At 44.1% G+C, this 14895-nt stretch overlaps 1 protein-coding gene across 1 annotated transcript; it reads left to right on the top strand.

The window, feature by feature from the left end:
- Window positions 1-4874: 4874 nt before the first annotated feature.
- On the top strand, window positions 4875-6079 carry GJA8 (gap junction protein alpha 8). The gene has a single exon (XM_030471722.1). The coding sequence runs from the start codon at window positions 4875-4877 to the stop codon at window positions 6075-6077; it is 1203 nt and encodes a 400-aa protein (XP_030327582.1). The 3' UTR covers window positions 6078-6079.
- Window positions 6080-14895: the final 8816 nt, after the last annotated feature.

A 14895-nucleotide genomic window follows, 5' to 3' on the forward strand; every position in this document is an offset into this window, starting at 1 on the left:
TAAAGGCTCTGCACCCCAGTGATAGCAAAGAAAGCCACCCTGATCATTCAGATGAAGGTACCATATACCAAATCATCAGTGACTTGCATATAATTTCTGCATCAGCTGCATTTTGCAAGCTGTTCTGCAACTTGCCAGACAATGTTTGATATTTGGATAGTGTTTGCAAATGGCAGATAAAAGGTTAATGGGAAATGTCTCTGACAGTAGCTGGATATAATTTAGAGATGGACTACAGCCATGTAGCTACATACCAGATTTGGGTTTTGGCTCATTATATTGGAGAGATAAGGCCCCAAAAGGGATATGCACGTTCAGCCAGAGCTGAGTTTTCCAAAAAGACAGTTTCAGTCTGAGAAGGGATGGGCAGTTTAACATGTGAACCATCTGGCCTCTGTGATGCACCAGCTTGCAGGCACTCTATAAAGGTGTTAGCTGCTGATAGTATCATTTAGTCCTCCCTCTCCTACTGCTACTCAGAGAGGGGATGAGGGCGGCAGTGATGACGAGCCACTCATATATTAATCCTAGTTCATCTCAGTAGCATATAGCAAAACAAAGCAACAAAGGTATTCCTCACTCTTCCTTACTGTCCTTATTCCTCTTGTTGATCAAACTGCGCCTTTTTTTATTCACTGCATGTTCTTGAGACTTGTGTCTTCTCCTGTGCGTGTCCTGTCTCCTGGAAGATTATTCCCATGCTTCCTGTAGCACAAGCTGAAAAATGTCAGGTGTAAACCTCTACTACTTGCCTATTAAGAGAGTGATTTGTTAAGGTGTTGAGAAATGACCTTTATTCCAACTGCATGCATGGAGATTGATTTTTTTCTTTTGGTCCTCCAAACTGGTTCCTCTTGCAAAATATGGTTCTTTTCCATCTTTTACTTATCCTTTACCTCTTTTGAAATCCAATTTGAAAAACATCATCTCTTCTTCCAGTTGTGCTTTGAACTTTGGAGCTATGCAACTTTGCTTAAAAGCTGTTTGGGAAGACAGCTGTTGAAATGAGGCTCTGAATTTACATGGGCATAAATGCCCAGAAACACTGAAGAGAGGCCCGAAACCACTGGTTTGAAGATACACAATTTTGTGGCCCTCACAAAATATCCCATTCAAATGACAGCTTCTCTAGAGACAGAGCAGCTCCCAGTGCCATTCAAGGGAATAAAATTCAGTGTTGAATCTGCATGAAGACAGAGGAGAGCTACTTGCTGCTTCATAATGTTATGGGCCCAGTATCTGTATCATTGCTTAGCAGATCTTGCTTCCAGTTACCCTCCTTTTCTTCAGAGCTGAGCACTAAGAGCACATTCCGAGCAATTCATACGGAAAGACTACAAGAATAACACCTCAGAGTAATGCTATATCCTTTGGCTTATAATCAAAACTCACAAGGCAGTTAGTTGTACCTGTGGATGCATTACTGAGCTTGTGACTTTTCTCTTCTGTGGACTCTCCAGCATTTCTGAAGATGGTTGGGGGTAGGTGAGTGCACCCGAGGTAACATTCTTGTTTGCTGGGCTGCTGGAATTTGGCTGTGCTCCTTAAAAAAACAGTTTGTTTTAGCCATTTTTGATGCCTGTGCATGTGCAAAATGCAACTGGAAGAAAAACTAAGCAGAACCAAGACACTGAAAGGCAAGGTTGTAAAATTGGTATTTTTCATCTTGATTAATAGTGACTGATGATCTCATTTTCCAATACTGCTTCTTTTTCCAGGTAAAAGATATTAAAGAGCAGTTCATGTATACGACAAATGCCAACTACAGGTACCTCAGTGACTGCCCGTTCTGGAAATCAACAATATGACTTACCTGTCAGAGCTGGGTGTAGGGTACAAAATTATTCAGTTAGTTCTGCCACTATCACAGAAGTTGGCACTCCCTTGTCACCCGTCACACCACAACACCTAAAGACTAGCGAGTGGGGGGACACACAGAGCTGTGTTGAACCACAGCAGAATTGCAGAGATGCTTCGGTTCCTGCTTAACTGTGCAAACGCACATTTAGGCATGTATTAGGTTTTCGCTGCCTTTCTCCTGTTCCTCTCCCTGCTCTGGTTTTTCATGTTCAGTGGATTCTCCTCTCTCTATCTCTGCCTCTCTTTCTCTATTTTTTTTTTCTCTCTATTGTTCCCCATTGTCACTAACTGTCAGTCACTTCATAAAGCCGTCTGGCTCGGAGCTTAAATATTGCAGGGCAACTAAAACCCACCATCAGAGCCAATTCAGTCATATCTGCTCAGTCGTGCGACAACATTGGGACTTTTAGGGTAGGGAAGAAGAGAGACAAAAGTTCACTCTTCCCTGCAGAGTGCCAAGAGAGGAGGGGGACACATTTCTTCGGTGGAGCCTTTCACAGCGGCAAGTTGCTTGCTCAACGTCCTTAACCTATACAGTCTTTTTTGCTGGTGGTGGTGTGCTCAGGTTGCAACATCTGGAAGTGCAGGGTGGGGGTTTGCAACAAGCCCATGTGAGTTAAGAACACGAGTCTGTTGACTCCAAGTGGGCTTAGGCAGTCTCCTCGTGATAGGCAATGTAAGGAAAAAGGCGACTGCCTAAATTCATTGCTTGCACCTTTTTCTGGGACTTGAGGGGCTGACTGCTTACAGGTGGAACCCTAGACATTTGAACTGGTTGTACCACTCATCTGCAGTCTGCCCAAAATTGTTTCTTGCAGTTGAACCAATTGAGCAGCTTCAAACCACTTCACTGGCAGAAAACTGAGAGGATGGGCATGGCAGAGTTATGAAAAACGTGACTAGTTCGGAAGTGATCTCAGGAGGACTTTAGCCAAATGTAGCAACCTGCAAGTGAGACATTTGATGGAGTTAGGAAATACTTTTCCTTCTCTTGCACAATGAGTTTTCCGTATGATAAGGTTTATCACATCGAGAATGTCGCTCTTGCGCGTTGCAGTGGAAATGTTCAAATGCTAGATGTGGATACCAGCATGACTCACAAAGAAAGGGATGGAGTTAACTGCAGTGCCTGGGGGACAATGAAGTTCATACTGTGTGTAGTCACGTTTTTTAGAGTTGCACATGATCGGTAACTGTCGGGTGTAGTTTGCGAATTTGCAGAAAGAGAATGTTTAAATCAGTTTAGATAATGTATGTAAACAGCATAATCTTCTGCTAGACTTGTTAATGTAAGTGCTGACATTAACACACTCTTCTACACAACTTTAATGACTGAGAAAGTAGCAATTTTCTTTGGTGATTAAATTATATGTTTGCTGCTTACACATGGAAGGTGTTTGTGCAAGCTGAATGAGTGTGTTCTGTTCTTTGTTTTCTAACATGGGTGTCTGGGGTTAAAATTTTGCAAGGTTTGAAAGCAAGGCAAATGAGTCCATCTTGTTTTAGAACAATGACATCAGAAGGATTTCTTTGGTTGAAAATTTGTGACATTCCCCAGAGCCACAGAACTCTCAATATTTTGTGTGTTTATCTATGTGTGAATATGTACACACAGTAGTTGAAACAGACTGGGATGCGTTGGTGTGTTGTAACATATGGCATTACAAATATATCCCAGTGGTATTTGAGAGAGGAGGGAAGTTTAGATACTCCGATTTCCATGCTGTTGGCTGTACCTTCTTTTACCCAGCACTTGTGTATGTGTGTCTGCATTTAGGAAACTATAGATGGAGGTAGTATCTAAGAGATGAACTTCTAGATCCCTGTGAACAGCTATTTTATGCAAAATGTTCCCTGTTTCACTTGTCATGGTCCACAGTTCAGTCTTTTTGGACTGCTGTAATATTCAGCATTCCTCAGAGACTTCAGACGGCTGGGATGTGTTAAATCAGCCCATTCCAAAGAAGTTTCCTCTGTATTTTCCTCATTCATAGATCTTCCCTTGCCTAAAATTATATAGTGGGAAGTTTCGGATACACCGGATCAAGTCCTGACCTAGGAATAATTTACTATCATGCAAAAATGACAGATGTAGTGTTTGACTTGCATTACTCGTAAAAAGACTACTTTCTCAGCTTTCCAATAGGATGTCTGCAGCTGGCTTCCAGCTCTGTGTTAGTCTGAGATAGCAGCACTGGCATTTTAGAGAGAGAAAACAGTATTTTAGGTCACAGTTACAGACCTTTATGTTTTTCTCCAGGTTTGTTCCAATGTCAGTCTGGCAATTGACTTCGGAAGAGGATACAAAGAACAGCCCCGATAACACCAAATAATTGTATTGTATATAATACATACTATACAGCAAAATAGTATATATATGGTAGTTATTAAGCTTGGATATTATTACTAACACAGCAATGATGTTGTAATTGCTGTTATTACCTAACAGAGTGATTTCTAATGTAGAATTAATATATGCAACCTAGCGAGAATTCAGGTTTGTGTAGTTGCAACATGGGCACCGATTTCAGATCTATTTGGCCTGTGTGTGGTTCTGGTTCAAGAACAGCTTGAGTGCTTGAAAGCTTCACTCTTCAAACCACTGCAGCTGCATGCTGATAAATCTGTTCTACTGTACTGCTGGCACGTGTTTGTACGTGTATGAAATCTAAGCAGGCTCATGCAACTGAGCTTACGAGGCACCACAGAAGTTTCTTACTTGGAAAAGGAGATAAATGTACTCCCCGGCTGAAAAGTAATTGCCCATTTAGAGCCAGGGAAGAACGAATTTAGCAAGCAGTTTGCTCTGGCTTCCTAGCTCTTCTCCTTCTAAATGAATCATTGTGATTAGGCAAATAAGCAAGCAAGCAACCTTCTTTCTTTTCTCAAAGCGCATTAGGGAAATAGTTACTGGTTGAAAGCAACAAAAGGCATCAGTGGGAAAACTTGAAATCTAAAATTTAGCATAATTTGTGGTCATTCTCTTTCTTTTTTCTTTCCTTAGACAGTAAGAAATGGGTGACTGGAGTTTCTTGGGGAACATTTTAGAGCAGGTGAACGAGCAATCCACTGTCATCGGGAGAGTTTGGCTCACAGTGCTCTTCATTTTCCGCATCCTGATCCTGGGAACAGCCGCCGAGCTAGTGTGGGGAGACGAACAGTCAGACTTCGTGTGCAACACCCAGCAACCTGGTTGCGAGAACGTCTGCTATGATGAAGCCTTCCCCATCTCCCACATCCGGCTCTGGGTTCTGCAGATCATTTTTGTATCCACACCTTCGCTAATGTACTTTGGGCATGCGGTGCACCATGTCCGCATGGAGGAGAAGAGGAGAGAGAAGGAGGAAGCTGAGAGGCGTCAGCAAGCTGAGGTGGATGAAGAGAAGCTGCCCCTGGCTCCAAATCAAAACAAAGGCAACAATCCTAACGGGACCAAGAAGTTTCGCCTGGAAGGTACCCTCCTGAGAACTTACATCTTCCATATCATTTTCAAAACCCTGTTCGAGGTGGGATTCATAGTAGGTCAGTACTTCCTGTATGGCTTCCGAATTCTTCCACTTTACCGCTGTGGGCGGTGGCCCTGTCCCAATCTTGTGGACTGTTTCGTCTCCAGGCCCACGGAGAAGACCATCTTTATTATGTTCATGCTAGCGGTGGCTTCTGTGTCCCTCTTCCTCAACTTGGTGGAGATCAGTCACTTGATCCTGAAAAAGATCCGGAAGGCTCTGAGAAGACCAGCAGAGGAACCGCTGGGAGAAGTCCCAGAGAAGCCCCTCCATGCCATCGCAGTCTCCGCAATCCCAAAGACCAAAGGCTACAAGCTGCTGGAAGAAGAGAAGCCGGTGCCCCACTATTTCCCTCTCGCGGAGGTAGGGGTTGAGCCCAGCCCCCTTCCAGCAGCCTTCAATGAGTTTGAGGAGAAGATTGGGATGGCACCATTAGAAGATCTCTCCAGGGCATTTGATGAGAGGTTACCATCGTATGCACAAGTGAAGGAGCCGGAAGAGGAGAAGGTAAGAGCAGAGGAGGAGGAGGAAGAAGAAGAGGAGCAGCCGGAACCTCAGGAAGAGCCAGGGGTGAAGAAAGCAGAAGAGGAAGTGGTGAGCGATGAAGTGGAAGGGCCTTCAGCACCTACTGAACTTGCCACTGATATGAGACCCCTCAGCAGGCTAAGTAAAGCCAGCAGCCGGGCCAGGTCAGACGATTTGACTGTATGAAGGTGCAGGATATGGGGAGCACATGAAAATGAAAAGGTTGAAGAGAAAAGGAGAGATAGAGAAAGAATCAAAAGGTATTTTTTAAGCAAAGTGCTAAAATGGCCATTTGAATATTATTTCCTCTTGAGATTCTCAACTGGAAAGGTACTATCACGGTAACTGTGCCTTATTTGCCCTGTATGTCCATTTGAGAAGGAACGTTTTTCCTGTTTCCACATGCTAGCTCCCTCCTTACAGGAATACCTATGCTGTACACATAACTGACGTCTTTTAAAACTAACGTGGCTGTGAAACCCAAATGTCACCACTGTGAACGTATTTACTGGAAGCTTTGTGTTCCACATTTCTCTTTGGCCAGTGAAGGGGAAGACTGATCAACAACTGTATCTAGTATTTCTTTTTCTGTTTCCCCCTATGGAATGCTGAGCAGATCTCCCCTTCGCTGTTGGCATGGAATTGCAGTTATTTAATTCACAAAGTGAATTCTGTGCTTAGCATCAGCGCACTAAACTAGTAAGCACTATTTCCCCCCTCTATTCAGAAAATAAAGCCAAAATGCCTCCAGTTTCTCTGAGAATGCAAATCTGAGTTAGGTAAAAATATCCTCCCTTTGCCAAAATCATTTCTGCTCTTCCAGTGACATTGACAGTGGGCAAGGTTAACAGCAGCTCTCTACTAGGATTTAGCAGATGCCCACAGATGGGTTATTTGTTCCCAAGAGGGTCATCCAGCCTCGAGCCTATTTCAGAGCACTGGAAAGAATAAATTCAAGTGATATTTTTTACTTGTAGTCTTGTGACTTAAAAGATCTGAATCTTGATTTAGCAAAGCAAGCGTGGGAAGGCTCTGTGAAAGGAGGAAACAGCTACAGCCCCCAGAGCATGAAACCAAATATAAGCCTTCATGACATGATCCTGACATGTGCTCAGTTCCTGGAGCTCCCAGACTTACAGGCACTCAGCAAATCTCAGAGTCCTGAAGGCACCTGTGAACCTAACCCAGGGGTCTGGGTAACTATGTCACTATTTAAAACTCTAAATACAAAACTGGTTGTTCAAGTTGGAAAAGTCTGGTATGATAATAGCCTTTTGACATCTTTTGTTTTTTAATTTGACAGACGGGAGCCATCCAGTGGTTTACATCTCTATTAAATGCCAAAGTCTCAAGTAAAACAAGGCCTTTCAAAAGATGATTTAGACCTTTTATGCCAACAGGTCTGTACAGAACTCTCAGAGCCTCATCAAAATCATTTTACAAAAAGCAGAAAGGCACGTGCTTGCAAATGTTTAAATGTGTGTGGATTTCTAATTTTAGGACTTCAGCAGCACCTTTTGGTTGGGACAGCGCAGAAATGTGTTCAAAAGCTTCAGGTTAATGTCTATGTCCCCTCAAAATTGAGCCTCATGCCCGAAAAGTGCAGGTATGCGCTCTCATCTGCTCTGCTCTGCAAACCTCAGACTCTGCCAGCTCAGCAAATTCTTTCTGCTGGGCTGCAGCCCATCCCATTGTTCCCAGGGCAGGCTCTAATCCAGGTCAGGGAAAAAGCAGTCTTTGGCATAATGCATAGAACTCATCCCGACATCAGCTAGATAAGACCCCCTGCTGTCTCCCATTGTAGCAGGGCTGACTCAAAGCCCATGGAAGTCAAATGGATGTCTGAGAGAGCTCTGGGTGGGCTTGGGCTCACACCTCCTGTCCTGCTGCCCCATGTCCCTGCCCAGGCAGCCACCAATACGGTCAGTTCTGCCACTCACTGATCTAACCTGTTTGGTGGAGTTCCCCTGCCTTGTTACACAGCTGCCCCATGCGAGCACAGAGGTGGCTGGACTTCACTGCTGAGTGAGGTAAGCTGTACATATGTAGAAAGTTTGTAGGGTGCTCTGGGATTCTTCGGCACCATAGCATTGCCATGTTTGTGGGTTGTTTCTTTTTTTTTACACTATTAATCCTTTTGCTCCTCTTGGGCTGGTGTATTTTCCCAAGGTTTGCAGCCTGAGGTCAAAATCTTTGCTCCTTGGACAAAGGCTGTTAGGTTGTCCTTCCTTGTGAAGGAAGACTGAAAGTTTTCGGAAGGAATATAATAAAGCAACACATGCAAAGGAACATGCAGAGAGAGAATCTGGAGGCTAGCATTTATCTACTCTCTTAATACAAAACCAGGAGAACAGTTAGCACAAATGAAAGGCAACTGAGGGAGGAGAAAGTTTTTTCTGCAGGAAAGAGTCCACTGTGCCCAGTTCAAGATACTAGAATTCAAGAAAGGGCAAAGATTTAGATGAACAGCAAAATCACCACACTTACACTAGATGGGATCTATTACTTTTTATTTTGTTCACAGAAAGTTATGAGAGAGTTTTAATGGTTCTAAGCATAAAACAGAAAGAGAGGTTTAGTGGTTCTAATGGTTTAATGGTTCAGCCCACTTGTTGAAGGAGGCCAGAAACACACTTTCCTGTACGTAAAAACCAAAACCATGTAACGGTTCAGTGTAAGGTATCTTCCACCTTCCTTAGAGCATGTGAACCTTGCAGACACCAATGTACTGGACAAGATGAATCATGCCCACCCTTACGGACTTCTAATTACTTGAAAAGTCCTTTTACACACAACGTCTTTTAATAACCACTCCTGTTCCTGACCTCTGACATGCATACCTTCATTAGATCACTGGACTACTTCGAGATGAGTGCTCATTTATCAGAGTATATGGTTCCTAATATAGCTGTCAGGTGGTTCAGTTTTTAATCATCAGATGTTGAGTATGTCATTCTTTTTCACTGGAATGCCTCCGTAAAATGCACTGTACAAAGCGTACTCAATGGACACTCTGTAGTTCTTTCACAGCTGCCCCAGGAAAGCTCCTCCGGGTCACAACAGCACAATGAAACAAGCCAGCGTTTTCCTCCTGCATCCAGTCAACTGCTGTTGATTTTTATTCCTCAAGCCAGTTTTCAAGCATCCTGCCAGGCTGCTAGTGAATCTGTAGCCACCAAGTACAAGCCACATCATCAAGACAGTGCTTCTCAGCGAGCTGGGCAGGGACTAACAGTCCGGTCTTCTGGCATTCAGCTTCATCTCTGCAATGAAATCACTGTGGGACTGTCAGCAAGTCATTCTTCCTTCTTGTACAATTGGGAAGAATTTTCTACCTCACAAAGACAATGTGAGGCTCAATATATTGTGTTAGTAATAGATTCGGAGGTCCTTGGATGGAAGGCCCTACAGACGAGCAAAGGATTATTGCTATTTCCAGATGTGATAGCATATAAATGTGTTTTATTCCCCCTCAATGAGACAAATTTAATCATTTATTCAAGAAATTCCTAGTGAAGTTGCCTAACAGCCTCAGAGCTGTGGATCTAGTGTATGATTATACTTCAAAAAGAATTAAACAAAACAGTTGTATATGTGAAGACGAGGGAGAATTATCTCCTTGGGAAGGGGGAAGTCACTGGACTATTAGAGCCATGCCTGAATCATGTAAAGGTGTGTGTACCCCCCCTTGGCTCCCTGTGCAAATAAATTACTAACTGACCACATGGCTCTCTGCAGGGAGCATAAGATGCAAGTGTCAAAATCACCAAAGGAGGTGAAAGTAGAAGAGAAAGGTAGTGTCTTAGCTTACAGTAGCATGTGGGAGTTGGTGTTCTCTAGTGTCTAGAGCAGTGGACCTAGGATAATAATCTTAGATTTATTTCCAGCTCTGCTTCTGACTTGCTGTGATAATCACTTTACCTCTCAGTGCCTGTCTTCTCCACCTGTAAAATGGGTGTAAGAATTTCCACCTACCTCACAGGGATGTTGTGAGGCTTCCTTAATTCTGTTTGTAAAGTAAGTAGGAATGATCTGATGAAAAGCACTGCTGAAATGGATGGTATCCTTGTTATTTCCTGGCAGAACTGCTATCTTGGTTAATATACGACTCCTCAACCAGAAGGGCAGTAGTTTGAAAATGCGAGCACTGCACTGCACTGACAACATCAACACAGATGTGGATTTGCCCATGAGTAAAAAAAGCTTTTATTGATCTCCCCTGTCCTCCCACCTTAGTCTGGACCTTGCCACATGAAACAGTGGTGACATGATAAGTGGCTGGGAATGTCCCCTATTTATACTTAAATAAGACAATTCCTGGAGCAGGGGGTGCAGGTTGATGAAGCTCTTAACAATTTAAAGGTCCTTGCAAGGCATATGGGAGGGGGTTGTATCATGCATGATATTGCCGGGCTTCTGTTTTAAACCACTCAGTGCAAACTCCAGGAAAATTTTCCAGTTTCCATGGAAGACTTTATAATTGTTTATGGCACACTGAAAAAAAAGCCACCCTTCATGAACGCAAACCTACAAATTATTGCAGAATGGTTTGGGTTGGAAAGGACCTTAGGATCATCCAGTTCCAAACCCCTACCATAGGCAGGGACACCTCACCCTACACCATGTCGCCCAAGGCTCTGTCCAACCTGGCCTTGAACACTGCCAGGGATGGAGCATTCACCACTTCTTTGGGCACCCTGTGCCAGCGCCTCACCACCCTCACAGTAAGGAACTTCTTCCTTATGTCTAACCTGAAATGTTATCATGTTATACCGATTCTTTCCTCTAAGTTAGATAGATACGAACAAGCTCTGAACACTGAAACACAATGAGGCTCAGATTCCTCCTCCTGTAAAAGGGAATAGATTTGGGGGATCTCTGCTATCTCGGTCTATGTGGGCATGAAATCTACTACTGAGGGAGGAAAGTCCAGTCTTCTGCCACTCAGTAACTCACTGACTCTGCAGTTTCACATTTAAAGAGCGGCTGTTGAAAAAAAGAGTGGCAGTTTGCTGTTTTATATAGAAAATGGCTTTTCAGGCTGACAACTGATAGTAATCCTAGCCTAGGCCTAGTTTTGTTTAGTAAAGACAGGAACATCCATGAGAACTAGAGTAAAGCCTTCCTATGAGCCCAAGGCAGTTGTGATAAAACAGTATATGGTGCCAAATTTCCTGAGGGCTAGGGCTGGATAAGCATACCAAAATCAGGGGACTTGCCTAACTACTGGAATTATTTCCCCCCCCAGCAGAATGACATTGCCATTTCTTAGGCTCTGTGTGTGCTACACCTTTTAATATGGCTCGGGAAAGGCTTTTTGCCAACACCAAATATGCTTATACAGTTGAGTAGCAACCATGGCAAATTAATGTGTGTTGAGTTGCCAAGACGTTCCCTGGCACACAACCCTTTCCTTGCAACTAGCTTGGCATGCACCTATTTCAGGAGAACAAGACTCGTGTCTGTCAACAGTTCGAGTTTTTCTCTCAGCATCTTGATGTACAAAGAGACATTGAGGGTTTGTTCAGCCTAGAGAGGAGGGGGCTAAGGGTATGGGGAGCCTCAACTGCTGTCTTCAGATACCTAATGGGGAGTGGGGGGGAAAATGGAGATGGACTCTCAACAGAGGTGAAAGCGAAAGATCAGAGGCAACGATCACAAGGAAAATTTTCACTAAAAAATTCTGGCAAGGAAGAAAGCATTGTTCAAATGGAGAGTGGTTCAGCACTAAAGCAGGTGCCCAGAGGCACAGTGGGATCTCCATCCTTGGTGGGTGAAGCGTGACTGGGAAAAGCACTGAGCACCCTGGTCTGACTCTGCCAAAAGGTGGACCAGCTAACCCCTTCTAGCCCAAACTATCTATCCCATGGGAGGTTAAAAGTCCAGAGCAGCCACTGCGTGGTGGAACAATGGGTACAGGGCACTTTCTGCCTCTCTAGTAGAGCTTGCTTAGACTGTCCCTGCAGGCAATACCAACTCACCGGGCACTGCAGCGGAGGCTGATGCACAAACACAGTCAGCTGATGTTTGGTAGCTACAAAAGCTGCTTGAGGCCAGAATCATGTGTTGTGCAACTGGTTTGGAAAAAGCTTTACAACCAAAAATATTACAAAAATGAAAGAACCTCTGTATGCTTGTTAACAGAGAAAATAATGGAAATATAAGGGGCTTAGGTCTTTCCGGCTCCCTTCAATTTCAGTGCCCAGTGTGCCTTCAAATCCATTTGGAAGTGCAGAGGACTGCATTTTAACATTCTGTCAACAAAATCCTATGTATTTTAAAGCTTCCTGATCTGGGATGAAGCAGAACTGAATAGAAATGGTGATTACAGAGCTACTGACAGAACATTTTGGAACAACAAAGACTGTTGGCCTTCGCCTTCCTAGATCCAGCCTGGCACAGTAAAAACAAAACAAGCCATTTATTGATTTCCAAGGAGGAAAGGCTGTATTGTTTGAAAAGTCATGCAGTAGCCCACCAAAAACACAGCAAAGACTTTATTAAACAGAACAACTGGCTACTAGGGTGCTTCCCTGAAGCTCAGGGGAGAGTTGGATTGAAGGATGACCAGGATAAGGAAACTCAGTTACAAATGAGTATACAGAAAATCCTGGATTATGGGCAGCTGTGAGGCAGAGGATGTGGAGGAGGGCAGCAGAGAATCCTAGGTACCAGCGCAGCATGCCGGGTACCTAGCATGATGGGAGGCTGCAGGCAAAGGCTGAAGTGAAGAAACCTGCAAGCTCGTTGGTGGGGTACCTCATTGTAAGGATAAGGCAAGCCAACTTAAACCCAGCCCATCACCAAATCTGATATTTCTGGATTTTAAGAAGGTTAGCAACTTTAATATAATTTAATTGAACTTTTATGTGCTGGTTACTCTATTTACCTGATAGAACTGAGAACCTGACTAGCATGGGTAAAGCTTTTTTTCCCAATCCTTCTACCTAAGTATATAAAGAATTACTGGGACAAAAATGTTCAGGTAAGCTTCTCAACACATATATTTTAGTTCAAAGAGAAGTCGTAGACAACCCCATAAAGGAATTAATCTATTGCCAGTGAACATTTTCATCTGAACTCACCACAAATAAATTCAAAAGAAATTCAGAAATCAGATTGATGTTGGATTACTCCCAGCTTCAGAGCTCCTGTTTATGAAAACCTCTGGAGAGGAAAGAAAATGGCTGGCTGGCTGCCAGCTAAACCTATTTGTCATGAATATGCCCCGTAGCACCTTCTGGAAACCTGTGCTATTTCTAAATATACTCTTGGCCAACAAACTGCTTTAATTCAATATGCTCCACCTTTCCGCTTTAGTTGAGAGACTTCAGTTCCCTCTACAAACTGAACATAAAGTAGCCACATTCACACTTTAGTATGTGGAAGAATAAAATATGGAGCTGAACGGAAACCTGCCCATATACTGACCAGCTCTTCTTCCTCGTGCGCTGCCTCTCCTCTCTGGCCACCTCTGTCTATATTCTGTTTAGTGGAACTACCAGCCTCTCACAACCAAGACATTGCCTTTGTGCCTGTGGAGTGCCACGGACCCTTCTGCCCACACATGCATATAAGCTGCTATCTAAGGAGGAACAACACAGAATAAATTTTCCATTTTCTTTTTATGCTTTTTGTCCTCCCTGAAGGAGAAATCCTGGGAATGGGAGGTGGGGGTGGCTCTGAGTTTTTCCACTAGGCATTATCTTCTTCCCTGTGTGTTTCTTCCAAGTCTTGAGGAGCAGCAATTTACAGCTAAGCAGAGGCATGTTTCAAGCCTATTTATAAACACATGAAAAGGAGAAAGCTTAAAGAGTTATGACCAAAGCCCGCCTTGGTTTTTAACCTCGTGCTGAAATGAGTAGAGTTGCCAAAGTGTAAAAAGGCACAAAAGTGGCTTTGAATAATTTGTTTTTTAAAGGATTTCTTGTTAACTTCTGTCTTTAAAAAGCAACCAACAGCGAACCTTGCCTCACAACCTACGATACAGAACAAAACAACCACAAATCCCTCCGAACTTGGGAATCTCATCACTTTAGGAAAGACCGGTTTCCAAGTAGCAGAAACAGAAAGGAGGAACAGGAAAGTCCTGATCTCAGCTCTGCATTAATTGGCAGCAATACCAGAAGCTGTGAAGAAAAAGGCCTTACATTATATATGATAATCTGCTCCCTCGGTTAATTTCCCTGTGAACTCTGAATGGTTTTTTTCCTCTTTGCAATGCTGTAGAAGAGACAAATTTCAAGCCAAGACAACTGATGGCAAGACAGAAAGCCAAACAAGGAGACTGTGATGACGTGAATCTGGTGACTTGGCACAACCAAATGTAGATTTGTTTTCCTAGTGAAGTGAGTTGCAGTGAATAAAGGTTCCTGATTCTGAATCAGCAGGGGCTCCATGCTTTGTTAAACTCCCCACTAACCACACTCGATTCTTTCTCTTCCCATACGATTTATTATTCCAAACATAGAGACTTTGGGGTGGCAAAGATTAGGTGTGTTTTTAAGAGGAAAAAGATACAGACACCATTAAGTTGAAGCAGGGACATGACCGCGACATGAACGATCCGATCTCACACCGATAGGCATCAGGAAATTCCCTGTTTGAACTTTTACTTCCCTTCTGGCTCTACTCCTTGACACATTATTATTGCAGTCCTGAAAGGCGTCCCCGGCCCTGGCCTGGGCGCACAGGGAGAATGAAACGGGCCACAGGGAATGGGTAACGTGGCAGCATGGTGTCTCTCCACAGCAGCGGGTCCCCTTCCCTTGGCTTCGGAGGGGCACCCCCTGCGCTGAGCGGCAGGAAGAGGGCTCAGGCTTCCTCCAGGGCTCCCACTCAGCAGGCTACAAGCAGCAGCGGGTCCCAACCACCGAACCCACCCGTGTACCCTCCGCTTTGCTGCGGCAAAGGCACCGTAACACCGCCGTGGGGCACCAGGGGCGGAGCTCCCCTTCACGCCCCGCCTCGCCGCGGGGAGGGCGCTGCGCCGGGCTGAGGAAGG

This window comes from Strigops habroptila, chromosome 2 (genome assembly GCF_004027225.2).
Source record: "Strigops habroptila isolate Jane chromosome 2, bStrHab1.2.pri, whole genome shotgun sequence".
NCBI lineage: Eukaryota > Metazoa > Chordata > Aves > Psittaciformes > Psittacidae > Strigops > Strigops habroptila.